This window comes from Hemicordylus capensis, chromosome 1, assembly GCF_027244095.1.
Source record: "Hemicordylus capensis ecotype Gifberg chromosome 1, rHemCap1.1.pri, whole genome shotgun sequence".
NCBI classification, from domain to species: domain Eukaryota; kingdom Metazoa; phylum Chordata; class Lepidosauria; order Squamata; family Cordylidae; genus Hemicordylus; species Hemicordylus capensis.
Genome location: NC_069657.1, coordinates 221,099,784 through 221,124,981, shown reverse-complemented (window position 1 = coordinate 221,124,981; position 25,198 = coordinate 221,099,784). Strand labels below are relative to the sequence as shown.

The window sequence follows — 25,198 nt, the reverse complement described above, 5'->3', positions numbered from 1 at the left end:
TATGAATGAACCCCATACAGTAGTACTTCTTACCGCTCATTCTGCACAGCTGTAGACATAGGGTTAACTGTTGGGCTGACGGATTTATTCCTCTCCCAAATCATCATGAGTTCAGCCATTCTCTCTTCAGCACATTGGGCTGTCAATCGAGCTTCAGCATCTTGATCCCAACAGTCTTCGATTGTCTCTTTCAGTGACCTCACAGCCTTTAAAGTAAAATGGTATTACATTTTCTGCCCCTTGGTTATACCTTCTCATCTTCAATAGGCATATTAACAACAAGCTATTCTATTATTTAATCTTACATTTAGACTAAATATCCTATTGTTTTAAGGGTTAGGTAATGTGACATAAGTAAGACTTCAAAGTTTTTACAGATGCACTACAATGAGTAACCTTGTCCATAGGAACATAAGAAACTGCCATATACTGAGTCAGACCATTGGTCTCTCTAGCTCGGTATTGTCTTCACAGACTGGCAGTGGCTTCTCCAAGGTTGCAGGCAGGAATCTCTCTCAGCCCTATCTTGGAGAAGCTGCCAGGGAGAGAACTTGAAACCTTCTGCTCTTCCCAGAGCGGCTTCATCCCCTGAGGGGAATGTCTTGCAGTGCTCACACATCAAGTCTCCCATTCAGATGCAACCAGGGCAGACGCTGCTTAGCTATGGGGACAAGTCATGCTTGCTACCACAAGACCAGCTCTCCTCTCCTCCATCATAAGGCTATTAACATTACTTGGCCTTCGCATGAAGGTACTCTCCAAAAGCCATTCTGCCTAGTTTGACAAATGAATCATATTCTAGGTTGCGGTTAGGTTTCATTGTTATTTATTTAACTAGGTTTTATGTATGCTAACTGAAACTTTGAGTATGATTTATTTTACTACCTGGAAACTGGGAATGATTCTAAATATATGTTGGTTGAAACAGTACTTTTGGTTTTTCCCCCAGTACCAGTACATGTTGTCTAAGTGTGTTATAAGAGGACTAGTACACGATGAGAACCAGGGTTTCAGATCTGTAAATAAGTCTTACTAGAAAGTCAAGGTAGGTCTAATCAGAGAGAGAATGAAAATGTTGACATCTTTTAATTAATTTTAGATGTTAATAAATTATGTAAGAGAGCAGACCAAGCAAACTTTCACCAAACTGGTAAAAAAAAAGATACTGTGTTCATTTACTCTTTGTTTTTGTGTTTTTTTGCAGGGTTAGACTGACAATGTGATGGCATCTTAAACTGTTATAATATAATATGCTGGTGTCTCCTGTGTAGTAATGGTCGAGGTACCCAAAATACCTCGACCATTACAACACAGAAATACTGCATTCTAATATTATGTTTAAAGTTTTTAACTAAATACCACTGTTTGAATCCTATACCAATATTTTGCCTCTAGCTCTATGTTCTAGAAACTTAAATGTTATTCTCAAATGAAATACTGTACTATGAATTTTGCTTCTCTCACCAAGCTGTTCTCTTTCCAGGCCTCTGGGAATTTTGGTCTTTGCTTTTCCCTTGAAACAAGGACTTGCATATCTTCAAAAGTGGGATGGTTTCCAACTTCTGTTTGGAATGCTGTCTGGAACTCTGGCACTGATTCTCCTATTAATAGAGAAAGTCATATAAAGTGTATTATAATGAAAACACACAGAGAGAGAGAGAGAGAGAGAGAGACACACACACACTCTCTATCAGTTTGAGTGCTGAAATGTCAGGGTATGGTACCTATAACATTGTGCCTGTGAGTATTTTCTCCAAATCTTTCCTGAGATTTGGTCTGGACAGCCAAAGAGCACATGGGGGAGCAGCACACACGTAGCTGGGAGGTGTTCTGAACTTTTTTTTACCAGGGGTGTGTATGGACTTATTTTTGTGATTTGGTTCAGATTCAGACAATGGAATCCATGGACTGCTGGTCTGCAAACCAGTTTGGTTGAACTGACCGGCTGGTCCAGTCTTAGATCAAACCAGCTCAACTGTTTGAGGAGCTATGCTTGTAAAGGGGAATCCAGTGAGGATCCCTTACTTAACAAGCAAAGGGGAATACTGCCTTTAAAAGGCTTCTAAGGGCGGCTGGAGGGGGGGGCAGTGGAGAGAGGGCACTTTTTAAAAGTAGGTGCTTACCGATCCAATGGCAGCTCCTGGAAACCCCAGCAGCCCACCTGCGCAGGGGGCTGAGGGGAGCACCAGGGTTTCCAGGAGCTGCCACCAGTAAGCTCCTGGAATCAGTAAGTATCTACTTTTAAAGGTGCCTTCTTGCTGCACCCCCGCCCCCCAGCGAAGCCTTTTAAAAGGCAGGATCCCCTTTGCTTGTAAAGGGGAATCCCCACTGGATTCCCCTTTACAAGGAGAGCCCCCTCAAATTGCTTAACTGGATCGAATTGGTCCACAACGTACTGGTCTTGGTCTGGTTCTATGGCTGACTGCACTGCCTCTTCTGGAGGCTGGAACGGTTCGCTATCAAACTGGCCCAGTTCGTTGCGGGCCACTTCATGCACACCCCTACTTTTTAGTACTGCTGATCACCCAGTAAAATAGGCAAGCTGCTTATTCATTTAAAACTGGCTTGCCTATACTGCTGGATAATGATATTCAGTAAGGTTTTCCAAAACACTTCTGGCTGAACACACACTTCTCCCTGATCTGCACTATGACGCTCAAGTACTGTAATCTTAGAATCGTATACTTGTTATATAGAGTAAAAATAATTCAACTTAGCGAGGACTCTGATCTTAGACGGTGAATAAGACCACACCCAAATTTCATAACAGACTGCAGCTACTGGGTTGGTTCACACATCAGATGGAACCATGGTTAAAGTCTGGCTGCACACATGGCCCCTGAAACTCAGGAGGACAGGCTGCCCCTCCCCTGCCTGTATGTCTACTTCCAATTTAGGTTAGAATACATCAGGATTCAGCACATCTAGTACATCTAGTACATTTTGCAGCTAGTGCAAAACGCGGCAGCGAGGGTTTTATCCAGAGCTGCCCGTTGGGAACATATCACCCCCATTTTGAAAGAGCTGCACTGGCTGCCGGTTCTTTCCGGGTCCAATTCAAGGTGCTGGTTTTGACCTTTAAAGCCCTAAACGGTTTGGGCCCGGGGTATTTGAGGGACCGCCTGCTCCCAAGGGTTGCTGCCCGCTTGACGAGGACATCTGAGGGGGCCCTGCTCCGGGTGCCGACAATGAGAGAGGCCTGGCTGTCGTGCACTCGGGACAGGGCCTTCTCTGTTGCTGCCCCCAGACTCTGGAATGCTCTCCCAGTGGCCATTCGTTCCTCGGACTCCATCATGGCTTTTAGAAAGCTTGTAAAGACTTGGCTTTTTACCCAGGCTTTTACATAATCGTTTTTACTGCTGCTTCTGGGTGTTTTTATTTGTTGTACTGTTTTATGCCTGTTTTTATATGTTTTTATACTCTTAGCATGTTGTTTTTATTGTGTTTTTATTGTATGTTTTTAACTTTTGTAAACCGCCTTGGGGCTATATTTTAACGAAAGGCGGTATAAAAATGCAAAAATAAAATAAAATAAATAAAATAAATAAAAATAAAATCCTATTTCTCAGACTCACAGAACTAGTTTCTTTCAGAAGAATTAAATAATATAAATGAAAATAAAGAAGATTTGTGTATTTGCTCTCTGAAGGTGTTGTGTAAAACTGCAGATTTCTTATCTATCACATGCACTATTACTGGTGGGTGCTGGGCTGGCTATATTGGTACAGGATTGGATATACCTGAATTGGTACCACAGAGCTTCTTAAAGACCTTAATGTGAACATGCCCTTGGTATCCATTCAACTGCACTCTCAGTAAGCAGTTAAGCTTTCCTTAATACCTAAAGCTTATTGGCAGGATTAACTTATTAAGTATCAAGGCTACATATTTCACCATCAGAAACATAATTCAGTACCACTCTGAAACACTAGATGGCACTAAGATAACGGTGAGAAACAAGACAACTGGTTTTTGCAGCAAGTTATAGATCTGTTGGCCAAAAAACCAAAACATGAAACACCACCTAAGTGATTTCCAGATTACACACTGTTCAGCAGTAAAATGCTTTGGCCTGGGAGGATCATTTTGAAAACATAAATACGGTAGCTTGTGCAACCCCCCTAGAATGGGAAAATACAGCTTTATTTTTTATTTTTATTTTTTACAATGGACTTGCAACATTCTAGGACTAAAAGGCGAGGATAAAACCTGAAATAAGGCATCGGAAATGTGAACAGCACCTTGCTGACAGTGCAAGGACTGCGATGTCAAAACACAGGCAGTACGGAAGGACACTTAGTGACAATGTGGTAGCGTGTAATCTGGAAAGCGTCCCAGCAGCAGATGTAAATGGAACAGGATTATTTCAGTGATTCCTCTATTACCTGGAAACAGGTCGGTGCATCTCATAAAAATCTCCCAATATATTAGGCCTAGTGCATACATATCGACTTGTTTCAGAGCCGATTCACAATCTCTCAAATTCACTGCTCCTTCCAGCACTTCAGGGGCCATGTAGCGGATTGTGCCAACCTGCAAAAACATGTTGTGGCATTCAGTATTTATTAAATCCTGTTTATTACTCTTATCTTTCAAAGGAAAGTAGAGAAATACTTTCAGTGATGCTTGCCTTCACTCTCAATATTCAGCATTAAATTGTTTCATTCAGTTCCTGCAGCTTCATTCTGGTCCTATTACATTTAAAACAACAACTGCACCCTTTTTATTGTGTTCGCATTCTCAACAGAAGTCTTTCGGGGAAGAAAGCTTTTCAAACAGTACTTTTATTAAATAACTTTGGAGAAAAACAAAAACTCATGTAGGAATGCTTAGCTTAAAAAATTCAATATCCCAAGACCTCAGAATTAATGTCAGAGCTTCTCTTATTTCTAGCAGGTGAAGGAGAGTGACAGCTGCATGTAGGGCAGATATCCTTATAGGAATACATTTATTCATACTGAGTAGGTGATAGGTTCAGAGCATTTTCTTTTCTTGCTCAGTAATATTGAACATCAGGAGCCATTTTTCATCTTTTTAAAGCGAATGGCATTTTATACCATTCATACCATGCCACCATTCTTTATAAGACAAAGATAAATGGTAAATTTGGTATCTTGGTAATGGCAATCTTTAGCGGATTTAACCCAGCTTTTGTCTCAAAGCAAGCCCATGTGAGGGCATGAAAAATGCTGAACCATTCTATCTCTTGCTTTCACCCACAAATGCTGTTCTTTAAAACTTTAATAGTTTCTTTGGTAACTCAATCGCTGCCACCACACCCACTTTTTAACAGTTTAATCCCGCACTGGTGTGGGCGAAATTCCAGGGAACTCTCCTTCTCTTTACTATTGGAAAACTACACAAAAACCTCCATGTGCGAGCCTACATGTGGTGAGAACACTTGGTAGTGTTGCTGAGCAATTAAAATCGAGACATGTGTTGCACCAGAGCAAACCCCCTTTTTCCTAAATTAAAAATCCAATCAGAGGCAGGTAAAATACAAAGAACAAAAAGAGAAAAACTTTATTCAAATTCCTACAGACCGCTTCAGTCTGAGGCTCTCTCAGCTTTTAGTTACAGGTAAAAGAAATACTCAGTACTTTACAAGATTATTTCCAAAGAGCACTCCAGCTGGTATTGGGGTGGCACACTTTAAAAATTGTGGTTACCCAGTTGCAAGGATAATTCAAAAAGCACCCAGTTGCAAGGAACAGGGATATAGGAACCTTTAAAAACACCTTGAAAGGTTACAGAGACTTTTGTAGTGCCCTGAATGGATAAGTGGGCACAGACAGGTTCAGCATTTCTTATGTTACAGATAAACAAACTTAGAACAATTGTAAGGATTTGCAAAGCACACCAAAAGAAAATAATCTAATGCAAGCTAACTAACAAACTGTTCCCTGGCTAAACCCTTCAGAAGCCAAAAGCCCTGGCTTCCTTCCCCCTTGAACTCACCCCAAACTCCAGGAGAGAATTCAGGCTTCCTGCAATCCTGTCTCTCAAGATGAGAGACTTCTCCAGGTTAGCTGTTGACCATGATGCAGCAAAACTCGCTTGCTGCTCACTAAGCCTTCCGCCTGTCTTCTCTCTTCTCCTGCCTAGATGTGTTTCTGCTTACCAAGACACACTTCTCTTCCTGCCTCATGGCCCTCAAGGTTCCACCCACCGTGTGCTGAGTGGCTGTTCTCTAGAAGTCACTGCCTGTCAGTCAAGACAGGGTTCACTTCTGGTTCACTCTTTACAGGAAAGAAAAGTTTGTTACTCCCTGATCGTGACACAATCCTTTAGATACTGTACCTTTAAAATGAAATCAAAATCCTCAAAAATTCAAGTGACCTCTAAGATGCACTGAGGTCACTTGGAATTTATATTAATCTTGAATAAAAAAATTAGAGCTTAATCCTCTCTCAATTCCCTCTGTCCAGATTCCATCACAAATTCCCCATCTGCACAAGGGCTATCAACCTTTTCAATTCTCAAGCTAAATAAGCAATGATTACTGGAAGTGCTGGGAAGGTCTGTTGGACTGTGGAAATAAATAATGGGAAATGGAATCCATCTGTCATTTTTAGACCGCTGTTTATCATTTTATCTATCTGATTTTGTTATAGTTAACATATGGTTACCCAACAGACTACACCAGTCTAAATTGATAACCACCAACTTGTACTTCCAAATAATTAAATTTCACTGAGTCATTAACATTAAAGGCAAATTCACACAAACTAAGGGATGGTTCACACAAAATTATTTATTATTACTCAGTTCTTATCTTGTTCCTCCTTCAAGCAGCTCAGGATGGTGTACATGGGTTACCCTAATTTTATCCTCCACTTTTCAGGCCCTTTTTAATCTTTCAGGTATGCGAGTCAAACACATTTGGAAACACGTGCATCATATTAGAACGAGATCCAAGATTAGCTGAAGTTGTTTCTTAAGCACACACTCAGTTGCAAACCTAGGTTCGCTGCAGCAATAGGTCATCTGCAAGAGAAAAGGGTGCCACTCTCCTCCTAGACCAGAGTCTGTTAGCAGCCAGCTTACTCTGCAGTTGGCGGAAGGAGAGGGAGACATACCTGCAAGGCCCTACCATCAGTCTATGATGACCATACATGTACATTATGTCAAGTATGAAGGACACAGCTTTCCTCCTTCAAAATATTTACCTGAAGCAACCAGCTCTGTAACTATTTTGATGAGAAAGCTGTGGCCTGAAGCAGATGAAAGTGCTCCTTAATTTAACAACATGGAACATATCTGGGTGATGTAAAGAATTCCCTCCGTGTTTTATAGTGATTATTTATTTCAAAGAAGCTGTGTAGTCATCACATTCAATCTTTCTTTTTGAGATTTTTTATTTTGGTTTCAAAAGCAATTTTTCTTCCATTGTGCATGCATGATTTAATCTTGTCCATCCTTTCCATTCCTGTTCCTACCTACTCACCTCACTAATTGCAGCATTGTCCTCCTCGCCTGGGCGCACCAATCTATTTCCTGTTAGCTTCATGGAGAGACCAAAATCACTAATGACACATGTTCCATCATTCTTCACCAATACATTACGGCTGTTCAAATCGCGATGGGATATTGCAGGTTTGTAGTGATCTGTTTGAATATTTGAAAATACTGTTTCAGGATTTTTAGTTGTCTCTATCATAAATCAGATCATAGACTTTTTAAGCAAACAATGACCAGTGCTTACAATGAGAGTCTATGGGACCAGTAGCACATGAGTAAGAACATAAGAACATAACATAAGAACAGCCCTGCTGGATCAGGCCCAAGGACTATCTAGTCTAGCATCCTGTTTCACACAGTGGTCCACCAGCTGCCACTGTTCATGTTAGCCTTTGAAAAGGAAAAAAACTGACAAAATTATTCACCTACCTAACAAAGCTCCACTACAGAAAGCCCTTTTATTTTTAGTTTGTTGTTGTTGTTGTTGTGGGATGTACTCTTAAAATGTTCTCCATTTAAAAAATATAAATAAATAAAAAGACTCAAAGAGGCTTCTGCCTACACACACACACACACACACACACACACACACATATATATAAAAGACAAAGAAGAGTGGGAATATAGTATATGTTTGAAAGAGGCAAGTAAACATCTAACTACCACAGGATAAGAAGCGAAGCTAGAAGTTAAGATCTTCAACCTGTGCAGCAGCTATTCATGTAAAAACAGTTGAAACAGCCAAATAATTGTAGGAGTTGAACTGTGGGATCTGTTGAGTTTTTGAAGACAATTTGGTGCTCTCTTTTTTCTATAAAGCAAAGAGACTATACAATGGATGGTATTCTTATTGAATGGGAGCCATGAATTGAAGTAGCTTGAGAAGTTTTGCTCAAGATAGGTGTAATTTCTGAGCTTTGCTACAATTATTTTTACTCATTTTTAATTCTCTTTATGATTTTATTTGCAGATCAAAATTGCTTTGGAAATGTGCTATTTTCAGTGCTTCAAAAATCAATCAATGGCCATTCTTAAAGGATAAAAAATGCTGGGCCCCTCCCCCCACCCACATTAGAGAGATAAAAAGCTGTTCGTGATGGTTTCAAAATTCATTATTATTATTATTATTATTATTATTGACATTTTATATCCTGCTCTTCCTCCAAGGAGCCCAGAGCAGTGTGCTACATACTCAAGTTTCTCCTCACAGCAACCCTGTGAAGTCGGTTAGGCTGAGAGAGAAGTGACTGGCCCAGAGTCACCCAGCAAGTCTCATGGCTGACTGGGGATTTGAACTCCGGTCTCCCGGGTCCTAGTCCAGCACTCTAACCACTACACCACGCTGGCTCTTTACATTACAATAAACAAATATTTACGCCAGTAATAAAATCTCACTTTTTTGTTTACCAGAGCAAAGCATGGTTCTAATAATAAAATACACATTAAATGGCTTGAGAGAAGAAAGAAAAAAACTATGGCAAAAATAACAGTCCCCGTTATTTCCCCTGTACATAAAAGCGACATTCATTACATCACTTATCCTGAGATTCAAGAAATTTGGTTGCCAGACACAAACATGGTGCAACAATGGTTTTTCTACCTGTTTATATTGCTCTGGTATTTTTGTTCCAAGTGTGTAGAAAACCAAACCAAACAATTATAGTGTAGCAACAAATTACTCAACTGATCAGTTTAAAATGCATCTCTTGAATTATATTCATTTTGATTCATTGCTGATTGCTCAGAGAATTTTGCTGAGTTCATCCTTATTGCCACTCATGCAAAATAGTTTGCTTTACAGATATTGCTAAGCCATTACTAATTATCCAAGAGAACTCTCAACTGAACTTACCTAAGGTTAAAAGAGCACAAAATGGATTACTTCTAGTGACAGAAATGTCTGCATGTTCTTAAAATACAAACCCATGAAAATTCTATAATGCGACAGCACACAATCCTGAATGATCTTCATACAAATCTACCCTCTCCGCATCTTACCTCCTCGTGGCAACTCGGTGTGAAGATACGCCAGGCCCCTAGTTATGGAGTGTGCCAAACGACATGAGCTCACCCAGTCACTGGCATGAAGACTCAAATATCTGTACAAAGAACCCTAGGAAAAGAATAAGGAGGGTCCTCTTCATTAGGTTCATTAGCAAAGGCAATCCCTTTTAATATTCCATTTCTACATGTGAAAACACAAGGGACTGCAAAGAGGAACAGCAGGCCTAGAACAAAGCATTTGTTACTATTATTTATTTTTTATTATTAATTCGATTTCTATACCGCCCTTCCAAAAATGGCCCAGGGCGGTTTACACAGAGAAGTAATAAATAAGATGGCTCCCTGTCCCCAAAGGGCTCACAATCTAAAAACTACTGCTGCATTTATTTAAAAATTGCACAACATCCCCTTTGCCAGATGCACCAGCCTCATGATGGCAAAGCAAATGACTAACCTTTTCATGGGGAGGAATCGAAAGACTCAAATAGGAGAAACTCTTCTGGCCCTACTCAAAGGTAACATGGCTGAACACAATCCAGACAATAAGGCCCTGTGCTCAGTTAAGACAGGTGGCCCCTCAATCCAGTCTGAGAAGCAGATTCTCTCCATGGTTATCTTCTCATCAGTGGCCACACCCATAGATGAAAATACAGCTCCCTGTCCCAAAAGGGCTCTCAATAAAAAGTGCTGGCTTCTGGCTCTTGGCTCTGGCTAAATACAAACCACTGGCTTGGAGTAACAGTAGTTTCCCTCCACTAACATAATGGGTCTACCATCACTATCCATGGGCAGTTGAATACCAATCTGGTAGCAACCTATACCGGATCGGTACCAATGGTTTATGGCTTGTATTTGAACAATGCTATGTGCAATTAAACAAACTAGCTTAGATTGAAATGCTGTTGAGTGAGCAGAACACACTTCCCTGATTATCTGCAATTCTCTCTAACCTACTGCAGCCTCCTGTGCCATGTATCATGCTATTCTGGAGGGTCTCACCCCAACACTTAGGAGCAGCTTTTCGGGCAGGCAGAGGGGATAGAGGTAAACGGACAAAAGCCAGGGGACCTGGATTGTATAAGCAGAAGTGTTTTCCACTCATGAAACAGTACCCTTGGATCCAACACATATGTTTGCAAGATGTAGGCTCATTTACCAGATCTTTTGGCAAAAGCTCTACAAGACGTCAAACTAAGAGAGATAATCCTGCAGTTCAGTTATTATTAGAACTATTAAAGAGAGCAAACAGATAAGGTTTCAAAAATTAGATTGTATAGCATCTTAATATTTCTGTGTCAAATATATTTCTAAGTCTAAAATGTGCCTTGAATTGATGCAAATATTAAAAATTAATATTAATGTAAAATGCTATAATAGCTTTTGTTAGCTTTAATTTTATCACCTGTCAGGAAGTTAGGAGTGATATGATTTTAGCCCTCTTTGATTGATCAAATTTTGGCAAGTATGCATAATTGATACAAGATTTGCTATATTAATTAAGCAACAGGAAACTCTTTCTCAAAATCCTTAAGCACTTTTCAAAGAATGACAATCATTCGCTGATAAAGGAGGAAGAGATTATGACTTAAAGGAATATTGCTGGATGGGGTCTGGGATAAACCTGCTTCTAGTCGCAGTGACCCCAAGAATGCAGCCACTGAAAACCAAGTGTGTTCTTATCCATGAAGCCCTATATTGGGTTCTGTTTCTAATTCTTCTAGAGTGTAGTGCTAGAATCTGATAGACCACACGTTCAGCCCTACCTCAGAGCGGGCAGTGGTAGATTGTGGGCCCATTTTCAAGGGCAGTCCACCCAGCACCTGCACACGTGCAGAGAAAGGAAGGTGAAATGGCACTACACTGCTTTTTTCTCTTCCCTTTCCAATAGAAGAAAGGAGGACCCTGGGGATGTGATTTTAAAAGAAGAAAGAGAAAGGTAACAATGTGGCAGCAAATGCCAAGGGCTGGTGACAGAACCTTGGGATCTGGTTTTTATATAATCCAACTCCTAACATCCTTAACCTGAGCTCTGTTATTAAACAAAATGCGTAACATACACTTAAGAACAGCATGTTGGCATTTTTGAAGATTTTTATATTTTGAATATTTTTACATTAACACAGCACAGCTCAATTCCTTTTTGTTGTACTACTAGGTGCCCAACATAACTACTTGTTTTAAATTAAACTCTCTTTAAATACTTACATTGGAATAATATTCCATAACTAATAAATATTCCATCCGCCCATCTGCAGTTAATCTCTCATCTCCCACAATGAAGCGGGCAATATTGTCATGTTCCATCAGTGGAATTCTGTAGATGTTCCTCTCATTGACAAAGTTCTGGCGATTAGTGAAAGAAAATACTTTTACAGCCACCGGCCGCTCATCTAAGGAACCTTTGTACACAGCTCCATATCGCCCTCGACCAATCAGCTGTGGGGGAGGGGGAGAAAGTAAAGCAGACATTAGGTGAACTTCAAAGTAAGGTAAAACATATACAGTGAGGGAAATAAGTATTTGATCCCCTGCTGATTTTGTCCGTTTGCCCTCTGACACAGAAATGACCAGGCTATAATTGGAATGGTAGGTTTATTGTAGCTGTGAGAGACAGAATAACAACAAACAAACCCTCAAAAGCCCAGTGCCCAAAAGTCAGCGATGGATTTGCATTGTAGTGAGGAAATAAGTATTCGATCCCTTCACAAAAGATGTCTTAGTACTTGGTGGCAAAACTCTTGTTGGCAATCACAGAGGTCAGACGTTTCTTGTAGTTGGCCACCAGGTTTGCACACAACCCAGGAGGGATGTTGTCCCACTCCTCTTTGCAGATCCTCTCCAAGTCAGAAAGGTTTCGAGGCTGATGTTTGGCAACCCGAACCTTCAGCTCCCTCCACAGATTTTCTATGGGATTAAGGTCTGGAGACTGGCTGGGCCACTCCAGGACCTTCATGTGCTTCTTCTTGAGCCACTCCTTTGTTGCCTTGGCTGTGTGTTTTGGGTCATCATCATGCTGGAATACCCATCCACGACCCATTCTCAATGCCCTGGCTGAGGGAAGGAGGTGCTCACCCAAGATCTGACGGTACATGGTCCCGTTCATCGTCCCTTCGATGCGGTGAAGGTGTCCTGTCCCCTTAGCAGAAAAACACCCCCAAAACATAATGTGTCCACCTCCATGTTTGACGGTGGGGATGGTGTTCTTGGGCTCATAGGCAGCATTCCTCCTCCTCCACACACGGCGAGTTGAGTTGATGTCAAAGAGCTCGATTTTGGTCTCATCTGACCACAACACTTTCGCCCAGTTCTCCTCTGGATCATTCAGATGTGCATTGGTAAACTGCAGATGGGCCTGTACATGTGCTGCCTTGAGCAGGGGGACCTTGCAGGCACTGCAAGATTTCAGTCCTTCACGGCGTAGTGTGTTACCAATTGTTTTCTTGGTGACTATGGTTCCAGCTGCCCTGCGATCATTGACAAGTTCCCCCTGTGTAGTTCTGGGCTGCTTTGTCACCGTTCTCATGATCATTGCAACTCCACAAGGTGAGATCTTGCATGGAGCCCCAGACCGAGGGAGACTGACAGTTATTTTGTGTTTCTTCCATTTACGAGTTATCGTGCCATCTGTAGTCACCTTCTCACCAAGCTGCTTGGCGATAGTCTTGTAGCCCAGTCCAGCCTTGTGCAGGTCTACAACTTTGTCCCTGACATCCTTCAACAGTTCTTTGGTCTTGGGCACGGTGGTGAGTTTGGAAGCTGAGTGATTGCTTGCTTCTATGGACAGGTGTCTTTTATACAGGTACTGTAACAAGCTGCGATTAGGAGCACTCCCTTACAGAGGGTGTTCCTCATCTCAGCTCGTTACCTGCATATAGTGAAAAGACACCTGGGAGCCTGAAATCTTGCTGGTTGATAGGGGATCAAATACTTATTTCCCTCACTACAATGCAAATCCATCGCTGACTTTTGGGCACTGGGCTTTTGAGGGTTTGTTTGTTGTTATTCTGTCTCTCACAGCTACAATAAACCTACCATTCCAATTATAGCCTGGTCATTTCTGTGTCAGAGGGCAAACAGACAAAATCAGCAGGGGATCAAATACTTATTTCCCTCACTGTATTTTGCCCATAAATGTATACAAAGTCAGGAGTGCTTATTTTATTTTATTTTATTAATCAACAGCCTGTATTAGTCCCCTTTCCAAGGATAAACCCAGCTTACACTAACAGTGAAAACAAATTAAAGTCATTGGCTGACATGAGGAGGAAGATTACTCAAAGTAGTCCCAGTGAAATTAAAAGGACAAGTTAGACCTTGCCTAATGTCCTTTTAATTTCAATGGGACTATTACTTACTTTTCCTCCTCATATCAGTCATTGACTTCAACAAGCTTAAGCATCCTTATACCTATGTTGGATTGTAGTCCTCCATTCGCAGATTATTGCATTTCACTCCTATATGCAGAGCAGTTGTTCCTGAATTGTGACCAGGATTCAAAGAAATTTGTGAACAAGCAGAAATTACATCTATGCATGCATAGGAAGGTCTGCCAATTTCTCTTTCTGGATGCAGCACCCTGCATTGAATGTGGCTCCAGAGGATCCCCCAACCCAAGAAGCAGTTTTGGGGGCCTAGTTTCACTATGACTCTTTATTTTATTTTTAAAGTTCTATGATGATGTTCAGTTCAGAAGTACATCAAACTTGTGAACATCACTAATATTTTTGCATTCTAAATACCAGCTACTAACCCAAACTGTGTTCTTCCTTCTTCAGAAATAGTCATGAGTGAAAATATTCCAGGACAAGGAGGAGTATCCCTTTATCTGAACCTTGCTATTAGCTACAAAAAAGTATCATACTACCAAACAATTCTCAGTCTGCATACTAAAGGAAGATTTACATATTCACTTCCACTGGGTATCATGTGCATCTGGTAGTAAATTGATCAGATGATTTATAAATTAAGTGAAGAGTAAAATCTAGAACAACATATTTACCTCCAGCAGCTTCAGATTATCTAAGTCTAATGAAGGTTCTGATGTGGCTGCTTCCATCATGTTCATACTATGCAGACCTTGTTTACGATTCCCTGTAGGAAGAAGAGCCAGACAAAAAGTAAAGACCTGGATAATATTACACATCAAAATGGTCAGAAAACACTGTCAGTAGTACAATGCATTCTGGCAACAGACAAACTTACTGAAATGATGCCCTTCAAAGCATCATTAAGAGCTAGAGAAAATGGCAGTGGGAAGCACCTAGATATGACTAAGCACCACTGAAATCAATGAAACAAGTTAGTCATGACTAACTGAAATCCTATTAATGTCAATGGTACTTAGTCATCACAAGGGTGTTCTGGGTGTTGCCCAGTATCAAGCAAGAATGCTGCATGCAGGCTAGACCACCCATTGCCTTTCCCATGTATGGGGGTCTTGGAACAGGCTCCAAATGGTGATGATCCAAGTCTTGGATAGGCTGTCTAAAGCAGCTTTTCGCATGAATCTTCCTTGTCATACAGTGTTTCCTTGCTAGGAAGCAATCAGCTGTGTGGAAACTTTCTACAGGGCAATGGCGAGCTACTCTTGACATAACAGCGGTGATATTTGCCCTGGCACTGCGGCCTCCATGGGGGAAAGCTAACAGGTAGGCCAGCCAGCCTTTATACTTGTTTCTGTGTGACATCAAATGCTACTAAAACTGGCAACTCACTGCTGCCTACATTCTGATCTAATTGTTGAGTAGCATTAGCAGGCAATTTTTTAAAAGGATCTTCAAAAATAAAAGCAAGTCCTACACTGCAAAGCAGAATTAGAAACTGAAGAGCAAAGAAAAAATATCCCGAGAATTACTATAACGAAGGGGAAAAGCCAAACTATTACTATTTTTTAAAACTCATCAATATTTTACCTGGAAGCATCCTGTAGCCAAAGAAAAGTGCAACCACCAAAACAGCCAACACAGACACTGTTGCCAAAACAATGACAATGGTTTCATCATTAGGTGGATCTGAAAGAAATTAAGCAATCTCTGATGACCTCTCCATACAGCACAAGTTTTCAGAAGGAATCAGATACACAGCAGAGAAGAAATGAGAGTACAATTTACAGAGTACAGCACTGTCACATACCTCTTTACATATCTCTAATATATTACTAAACTTAAAATCTATAGCTTTGCTTACAGGTGAGAATCTAGCTCTTACTTGTTTTAGTTTTACAAATGGTTCTTCCAAAACTGAGCAATATCAAGTGGCACAACATTGTTTTTTTGGAGTACTACTCCTTTGTGTTGACCAAAATTTGGTCTTTGAAAAAGTCAACTTGTTCCAAGCATTAAATGAAATACATTTGAAAATCAAGAATAAATTAGAAGCTTGTGAGAAACTGGAATCAGTGTTCAGTTTCTAGGCATGAATTGGTTCATTTTATGACTCAAATACAAAACCAGATCAAAACCATTTCAGACAAGTATTTTACCAGACTCCTGTCCTCAGAAAGGCTATTCATGATAAAGGCATTAGAAACAAGACACGCCTCAGGCTCACATGCTCCCTCCTTTCCTCATGGACCAAGGTTAGAAACTTCTGATTTCAGTTTGCCAAAGCTCAATTTTGTTTAAACCTGGCAAATTATGGTAGCTGCAAACTGAGATTGGAAGTTTCTTGTGGGAAAAGGGGATGCATCCAAGGCTTGTTTTTATAACAGCAAACTATGTTTTAGCATTCAATCTGAAATGCCTCATGAAGTAAAGGCAAGCCAATTTACAACTTAAACAAAAGTTACTTTTCCTTGTTTAAAGGAACAATAATCTTTAATATTTTCATTTTCAAAACTTGTATGCAGACACACACACAAGCATGTACACACTCAAGCTCTTTTGCAAAACAAACAAACCCCTAAATACTGTAAGGTTATCAGAAAATCAGTGATGCAACTGTAAACATGACTATATGAATAACTTAACTAACTTTTGTACTTTTACTAGATGGACAGATATTAGATTAACAGATAGCCAGAGTCGTGTAGTGGTTAGAGTGCTTGACTAGGACCGGGGAGACCCAAGTTCAAATCCCCATTCGGCCATGATACTTACTGGGTGACTCTGGGCCAGTCACTTCTCTCTCAGCCTAACCTACTTCACAGAGTTGTTGTGAGGAGAAACTTAAGTATGTAGTACACCGCTCTGGGCTCCTTGGAGGACGAGCGGGATATAAGGTGTAAATGTAAAATAAATATTGATCATGGCCTGTGAGCAGCCTCCATCTGATATTGCCTTCTTCCATTTCCAACCCTACTTCCACATTTTAGCATTACCAGTGGGGCTAAAAATGAGGTAATAACCTTCCTTCAAAGTCCCTTAGTGCTAACAATTATTCACAAAGTTTTGCAAGTCACAGATATAGTTATACTTTCCCAGGTTTATCTATGTGTATACAACAATCTGATTGGGTGAAAAGGTGTGCTCTTTTCAATTTTTGCTCACATTCCAGCTGATTCCTAATAAAACAAAGAGATTGAGAGACTGAGCTGTGAACCAGAAAATCCCCAGTTCAAATCTCATCTCTGTCATTAACTCACTGTCTCTCAGCTTTGGCCCCGTAGGGATAACACCTCATAGACGGTTGCTATGAGGATTACCAAGTTAAGGTATGTGATATACTTTGAACACTAATATGAAGTACTGTACTCGTACCACCTTTTTCACAAACCATCACCTAAATATCTTTTCATGGTTCTAAGATCTTGCATCATCACTGTAAGGTGATGTAAGTAAGGGAGACATATATAAATCTAGTGGTGGTGGTGGTGGTGGTGGGGAATCAGCAAGACAACACCGAACAGACAAAGAACAATTCTGGGAGAAACAGACTATGTGGATTGTAAGCATGGGAGTGTGAACTTTGTATAATGCTCAAGATAGTTGTCTCAGGGGAACAGCTGTGGAGAATAGATTAAGCAACACACAATTGTTAAGGAATTAAAGAGAGCTGTGCCATTGTGGACGCAGCCAAAAGAACAAGCACAGTACTGCCCTGACCTTTTCAGCTTTGACCAGGCTATCTGTTCACTGCAAGGGAACTCACCATTCATTAGGTATCATCCTCATGGAATACTCTGAACAAAATATAATTTATTACTGCTGATTTCAAAGATTACTTTAAAATCATTTAAAATAATTAAGCCATTTAGATAAAATTAGCTAATTTTAAATAAACTAATTTAAAAAACTTGTATGAGAACATACAAATGCAACAGCCATCTATAAATTTCACACCATATACTCTGTCACTCACAAGGAGGCAACCAGAGGTGCCATAATGCTAATATCATTTTTCACCATGATAGGGTGCCATGCTCCTTTCCTTCACATACAACTGTCACACACAACCTGCTGTCTTCTCCTTAGCTTTATCAGCCATTTGAAACATCTGCCTCCATGGGTTACATGCCACACACCATATCATCCTATGTTCTCAAAGTGTTCTCAAAAGTAGGGACCTGGCTCCTTAGAGCCAGTAAGAATGATCTTTCTTCTGACTAAAATAAGCAACTCTGGCTTCTTGTATCCTTAAAAGCTGGATCTACCAGCCTCTACCTCGGTATCTCTCCACTCACCGCCCAATTTAATATATTTCAGCATCATCAACTCCTCCTAGCACCTTTAGCTCCTTGAGGACACATTTCAGAACCAACAACAATTGTAGGCTAATAAGGATGCAGTTCTGTCTAAAAGTGATCTTCAATCTTCTAATCAAGATTATTTGATAATTGCAGCTTGCATAATGCGAGTTCTCTTTTTACAAATAAAGGGGTTTGGGAAATATAAAATCGGGACTATGCTAAGACCATTGCCAGCCGCCTCTAGCAGGATGACTTTCATATAAAAATAACACCATTGTGCAGAGGTGGAGCTACTCTGCACACCAGTGCTCCCATTTCCAAAGTTGGTATGAACTACATTTTGATTGGGCGAACTGTAAGACTATTCATGCATTCATCATTTGTGTTCACCAGACCCAAATACCAATGGGGATCTCAAAGAGAAAGAAAACTAGACCATTTATTTAGCTTCAACAATGTGCTGTACTAAATTCAGGTTATGAGAAAAAGAAAAAATGAAGCTTAAACTCAATCCTAATCCTGCCATTATCTAAGACTGTGCAACACTAAACTGATTTTCTGGTTACCGAGTACACACAACTGACCTTCTCACTGTCATAACCTTATTTCCAATTTAGAGCCATAAACTAGTTGAAAAAATCATGATGGCTAGAAGCATCAAGATTTAGCTGGTTCCATTCCAATTAATGCTGGATCTACAGGTATGGGTTAGGAGGCTCAAGGGGGAATAAGCATTCACATTAAAAAAAAACACCCCCCAAAATTTTTTAACCTTCCAGCTTAGACTAGATGCTCTCTCAGTAGAAGCAGTGAATGAAAATTTTTATTATGCAGATATTCTAGATTTGGATCAAAGCAATATGTTGGTAATTAAAATGAAGTAATATGATTTTATTTACATCATGTTCTAGATAGCAATTCATGATTATTAATTTATGCCAGGCTTTTCAACTTTTTTTTTTTTTTGCACAAGTACCATTACATCCAAGAACAACTTGTTTTATAGCTGCTTCCTGCACAAACACAAAGTAATCCGATACAGATTTAACTGAGAATTTATTCAGAAACAATTTTCTCCTTCTTCTTTCCCTCCCTTTTCCTTTCTGACTCCACTCTGCACCCTCTAGTCTACAGGATCCCCACTGGGACAAACAACAAAACATAAAAGATACTGGATAGAATACAACAAAGCCTACCACATTATAACAACCAGCATTGATTTGATTTAAAAATCAGTGACCAAGTCTTGGAATATTTTACGTGGTTTCTTGTCATGTACACTTCTCATAATTCTTGGGTTCTCTGGCTCAGGAGCTGTTACTGATGTTCTTTCTGGTAAAGAGGGTTGTCCATCACTTTCATCAGACACCTCTGTGAGATCAAAACAGATGGCAAGATGAAAGTCCTCTCCAGTTCCTCTCTCGAGACCAGATTCCCTTCCCTCTTTTCTAATAGTATGCATGATGGAAAATCTTGAACTGTTCCATATCTTTCAGTCATCCAATATGACAGAACCTCCTCAGATTTCAATTATTTGTTTTGGTCCAAAATATCGGGAACATCCCTTACTCATTTTAGGAGGCAGCCATACTTGAACAAAGTCCCCCACCTGAAATGTTTGCTGTTTTGCACCCCACTTCCGATCCACATACAATTTGTATTTGTATTGCTTCTCCCTTACCTAATCATGAATCTTTGCATCCTCAGGGTGAGATGGTATGGAAAGCCCTATCAGCTGTTGCCATTGTATAAGCTTGGTGGTAGTTTTGTGTCCTCTCAGCAGTTCAAAAGGTGATGTTCCTGTAGCAGAATGAGGAGTAGTTCGACAAGCAAACATGTCGGGTTTCATGGATTGCTCCTTTCTAGCATTGTTGTTCCAATTGGAAAGTTTCTATTACTATCCTGTTCATTCTTTCCACTAAGCCATTCCCTTGAGAATGGTACAATGAAATAGTCTTGTGTTTTATTGCATGGTTATGCAAATATTGCTCCATTTCAAATGAGGTAAGCTGTGTCCAATTGTCAGTCATTAGTTCTTTAGGAAGACCTTCTCACCCAAAAACTGCAACCATGAATTGTATCACCTTGTTTGTAGTAACGTTATCAGCAAATGAAATTTCCGGCCATCTGAAATAGTAATCCACCATCACTATAACAAATCTTTGTTTTGTGGGTTGGTTATCAAAAGGCCCCATTATATTCAGAGCATGTTTTCCCCAGAGACCACTGGGATGCTCTACTGGAGTCAAGGGACTGGCAAAAGTCTTGTGCGACTTGTCAGATACAGCACAAGCCATACAATGCCTGATCACATGTAATGTGATCAGGCACTGTATGGCTTGTGCTGTATCTGACAAGTCGCACAAGACTCTGACAAATAATTGAAGTATATCCTTTTTGTGTGGCTCTGGTACTTCCTGAATAGCTGTTTTGGTACTTCCTGAATAGCTGAAAAGTCTGTTTTGGGATGTACACCACTCTGAGATATTGTGTGTCCCAAGTAAGTCAGCGTGTGTGTGTAAAAGTGGCATTTCTCTTCAGAGATAGTAAGTATGGGTTGTTGGAGTTTTCTTAAGACTTCTGTCAATTTAGCATCATGCTCCTCAATGGTTTTGCCACACACTAAAATGTCATCCTGAAAATAAGTGATGCCATAGTCCCCAAAATTGCATGCATCATTCTTTGAAATACCGAAGCTGCAGAGGCTAATCCAAAGAGCAGTCTTTTGTATTGAGGAAGACCCTCGGGGGTAGTAAAGGCTGGGGTAATGAAGGCTGTGTATTTGCGATAACTTTTGAACAGAGCAATTTGATGATAGGTCGAAGGCAAGTCCAAAGTTCTGAATACTGAAGCCTCTTTCAGAGTAAGCAGCATTTCATTGATATTGGTTAATGGATGACAATCCACTACCATGTTGGAGTTCACATTTCTTAAATCTATGGACATTTGAAATGTTCCATTTGATTTCCTCAGAAGAACAATGGGAGAGACCCATTCTGATGAATTAACAAGCTCTATGATCTCAGCACAGTGTAGTCTTAAGAGCTCCTATCGAATTGGCTGGTGCAATGCTATGCGTACGTTCCTTACTTTGTGCGGTACAGGTACTGCATTTCCTTTCATCTGAATGTTATGTTTTAAATGTAAAGCAGTGCCAGGAGTATCAGCAAAAATGTCTGATAAATCAGCAATCATATCAGCATATGGATGCTCCATCATTTGTAATACAGGTTCCGTGCTATTTGTGTCTAACACGATCCGTAGTGCTTTCTGATCTTCCCAGCCCAATATTGAGACTCCTATTTATGACACGTACACTTTCCCTTCAGCAGTACGCCCTTTTTTATTCCAGGCAGTTTTTGTATTATGGCAACAGGATACCCTCCAAATCTCTATGGGTGGATGTCTGAAGACTTCAGGTGCAGATCTGATATAGTAAGGAGTTTCTTGTAAAGCAGGAAATGATAGTGTACAGTGAACTAGAACCAGCCAGCATTCACACTTCATGGCCATTAAGTTTAACTTGACAATGTGGAGAAGCAGGAACTGAGTTCGTCACACTTAAAACACCACCAGGAAGTAGTTAATCTGCCTCATCCTTATTATACAGTGAATCAGTAAATGGAGTGGACAGCATACTTGCAAACCTTAACAGCGTACCCCCTTGATTTGCACATGTTGCAAGTGACCTTCTGGGCAGGACAGTGAGCAAAATTGACTTGGTGAGCAGAGTCTTCACATCGGTAGCTTTGGTAGATCCTCCTTTCTAGTGCTGCCACTTTCTGGGGCTGTGCCATATGAGAAGATTGGGTTTGGAAGGATTTAGACTGAACAGCCTAGATTTCAGGAGGTTGGTTTTGGTACATCAGAGAGAGTGATTTGACCCAGTGAAGATCATCTCCCACCCTCCTAGACATCTCTAGAACTTTATTTAAAGCTTCGCTCCAATAGCAGTTTTTCATGCAGTTTGGAGCAGTTCGTTCATTCATTTAACTTGTATACTGCCCGAACTTCCATCTCTTCCATCTCAAACTTCCAATTTTCATAAAAATCTGATCCCTGATCAGTTAGTTCATCAGTAAAGTTTGCAAACTCTTAAAGCATGCAATGCTGTGATATACTGATCGATAGATTCACCAGGCAGTTGGAATCTAGGCACTTGTAATGTTCAGCAATAACATTCAAAGTAGAACTGAAATGATCCTCTAAGAGCAGTTTCATAAGAATTGGCATCCCCTTCCAAGTTGGTAGGAAAGGGCAAATGATTATATATTCTTTGGCCTTCAGGTCCCAGGCAGTGAAGTAATATAGCCTTCTGCTTTGCTGGAGTAAAATCTGGGGTCTGTACAATGAGGAGGTAATTGCAGGAATAGGACCTCCATTGTTTCCAGGGAAGAGCAGATTCCCCTGAAATGGACAAGAAAAAAGGTGGTGGTGGGATTTGAGCCATGCTGCAGTGGGCATCCACCGGACAACAGAGTCCAGGATTGATAAGGGAAGAGTACCTTCAGGGGTTGTGCACGTCAGGAACAGGGGCGTAGCCACCATCATGTGAATAGGTTCAGAGAACCCAGGCCGCCAATGGTAAGGGCCACTGAAGCCCGCAGTGGGGTGTGGCTCAGGCTCCAGAGGAGCCCTGAGCGAACTCCCGCTGCCCATGCCCAGAAGAGCCCTGAGCGAGCACTTCCTTGTCCTTTTCAGGCAGCATTTGCTGCCTGAAAGCATCTATTTCCCTTTCCCTTCCTCCAGAGAGGGAGAAAAAGGGAGAATAGATGATTTCAGGCAGCAAGCAATGCCGAAAATGACATAGAAGTGCCTGCTCAGGCAATTTGGAGCTGGAGGCCACACATCCTTTGTGTGTGACATCATGTGCAAAGGGGGCCTGGCCTCGAGCTCCGAATAGCCCAAGCAAGCACTTCTGTGTTATTTCGGGTAGCGCTTGCTGCCTGAAAGCATCTATTCTTCCTTTCTCTCCTTCTCTGGAGCAAGAGAAAGGGAAATAGATGTTTTCAGGCAGCAAACTGCTGCCTGAAAAGGACGGGGAAGCCCTAGTGCTTGCTCATGGGTGAGGAGGAGATTCTGTCAGGGCTCAGCCACACCCCGTGCACATGATGTACTTAGAGGGGCCACTGGGAGGGGCCGGACCCAGACTGCCACTTGGCTGGCTCTGTGCTCGGTCAGGAAGCTAGAGAAACAATCAGCAGCAGCTCTAGTAGAAAGCAGTTAGGATTGTAAACCCAGTAATGCAATGAAATGAAGTTGCAGGAACATTCACAAGCTTTGCAGGCTCACATGCTCAGTTGGTTCAAAATCTTGTTGCCAAATATTTTATAGCTGCTTCCCCCACAAGCACAAAGTAATCTTATATAGATTTAACTGAGAGTTTATTCAGAAACGACTCCTTTTCCTTTCTCACTCCACCCCAACACTCTCTACAGCAGGGATTCTCAACGTTGGGTCCCCAGATGTTATTGGACTTCAATTCCCATAAGCCCCAAACAAAGGTCACTGGGGCTGGGGATTATGGGAGTTGAAGTCCAATAACATCTGGGGACCCAACATTGAGAATCCCTGCTCTACAGGATCCCCATTGGGAACAACTTCTAAACAACCAAACATAAAACATCTTGATAGAACACAACACAACTGCTGTGTGGACGTTGTCTGTGCAGTTAGTGAGAGGCTTTCCCAGTTGCTGCTGCCTCCGCATTTCTTTTTTCCCCTTTGCCTGATCTTCATCACTTCTGAAGGGCTGCTGCACAGTCACTCCAGCCATTTCTGCTTCTAGTAGGGTCAGGTTCAGTGGGGCAGTGCCATGCAGTTCCCAGAGTTAAGTACCACCTTGCACCCGGTGAAGTACCACCAGTGAATCTCATAGCATTGCTTAGAGAGTACTGGTTTAGACTTTATGAGTATGGAATACACCCAGGCTTTTAATTAGATACAGTTTTAATAGTTTGATGATTTTTAATAGTTTTAACATTGGTTTAAGCTTGAAATTGTTGTAATGTACTTGTTTTTATTGTTTTGTTGTAAACCACTCAGAGACTTGAATTTTTGGCGGCAGACAAATATGTTAAATAAATAAATAAAACATTTGAAAGACAGCGAGAACTACATTTTCACTGGTATATGGAGAATTTTTGTATTATTCCACCATTGTGTTGAACCTACACAGCAATGATATAAGGAGAATGGTTTTAGATAATTTAGATGCCCACTCCATTATAGCAGCAGCTGCAACGGGTTGTATCAGATATGCTTTGCCATTTGAACCATGCTAGAGGCAGATTACCCAACAGACCTAAAACTTTAATATCCTATTAAGGAAAGTTTACTCTCGCTCATTAGCTCTCCTTCTCTCTACTCCATAGCCCTGCTAATGAAAATGGAGAATGGTCTTCAAGAGTTCTGGCACTCTTCTGGCAAGCTGTAGCCTTGCAGGCAACCATCCATGTATTATCTCCTTTCCATTTTCTAGTGTACAGATAAACTCTATCAGAAACCTTGAAGAGCCTCCAGCTTCTCTTAACAGGTCATTGACCGATTACATACAGGAAGCCAAGATCTTAGATGAACAGTGTCTGCCACAGGCGCTGGTAATACTGCAGATCTCTGAAACACAGGTACAGCAGTCTCTCTCAGGAACTGGAAAAGAAAACTTACCTTTTAAATTTTTGCATGAATGGCAGGATTTTTCATCCATCGTTTTAGTGGTTTGTGCCAGGCTGCTCACAGGGATGTGCCCAGGCTCCCTTGTTAAGGATGGAGCAGAGTGCAAGTCCAATGAGATTGGGGTGGCACTATCTCAGTAGTGGTGGGGAACAGGTGAGGATTGGGCATTGGTAGGCTGGCACGCTGTTACAGGGGAAGGGAGTCCAGTAATTTAATTACTGTTTTCCCTTCCAGCTGCCCTGTCAGCTCTCAGGCCTCGGGGAGTAGTTCCAACTCCCCACTGAACCTAACCATGCTCCTTTGTAATGCCAGATTGGTTTAAAATAAGATTGAAATCATCTATGGATGAAGGAACCAACCTGGCTTGTATAACTGAGTCCTGGTTGGTGGAAGCTAGTGGTCCTGTGTGAATCCAAATTCCCCAGGGTACTC

At 41.0% G+C, this 25,198-nt stretch overlaps 1 protein-coding gene across 1 annotated transcript in view; it reads right to left on the bottom strand.

Annotated features, from left to right (window-relative positions):
• The window catches only part of BMPR2 (bone morphogenetic protein receptor type 2), a 156,998-nt gene that overhangs the window by 12,591 nt on the left and 119,209 nt on the right, over positions 1-25,198 (bottom strand). Inside the window, exons 4-11 of the mRNA XM_053280647.1 lie at positions 15,378-15,476; positions 14,465-14,556; positions 11,671-11,901; positions 9,460-9,574; positions 7,448-7,608; positions 4,386-4,533; positions 1,465-1,601; positions 34-206 (exon numbers count right to left, since the gene is read on the bottom strand). Coding sequence (XP_053136622.1) covers positions 34-206; positions 1,465-1,601; positions 4,386-4,533; positions 7,448-7,608; positions 9,460-9,574; positions 11,671-11,901; positions 14,465-14,556; positions 15,378-15,476 — 1,156 coding nt within the window. The remainder of the gene's footprint in view (positions 1-33; positions 207-1,464; positions 1,602-4,385; positions 4,534-7,447; positions 7,609-9,459; positions 9,575-11,670; positions 11,902-14,464; positions 14,557-15,377; positions 15,477-25,198) is intronic.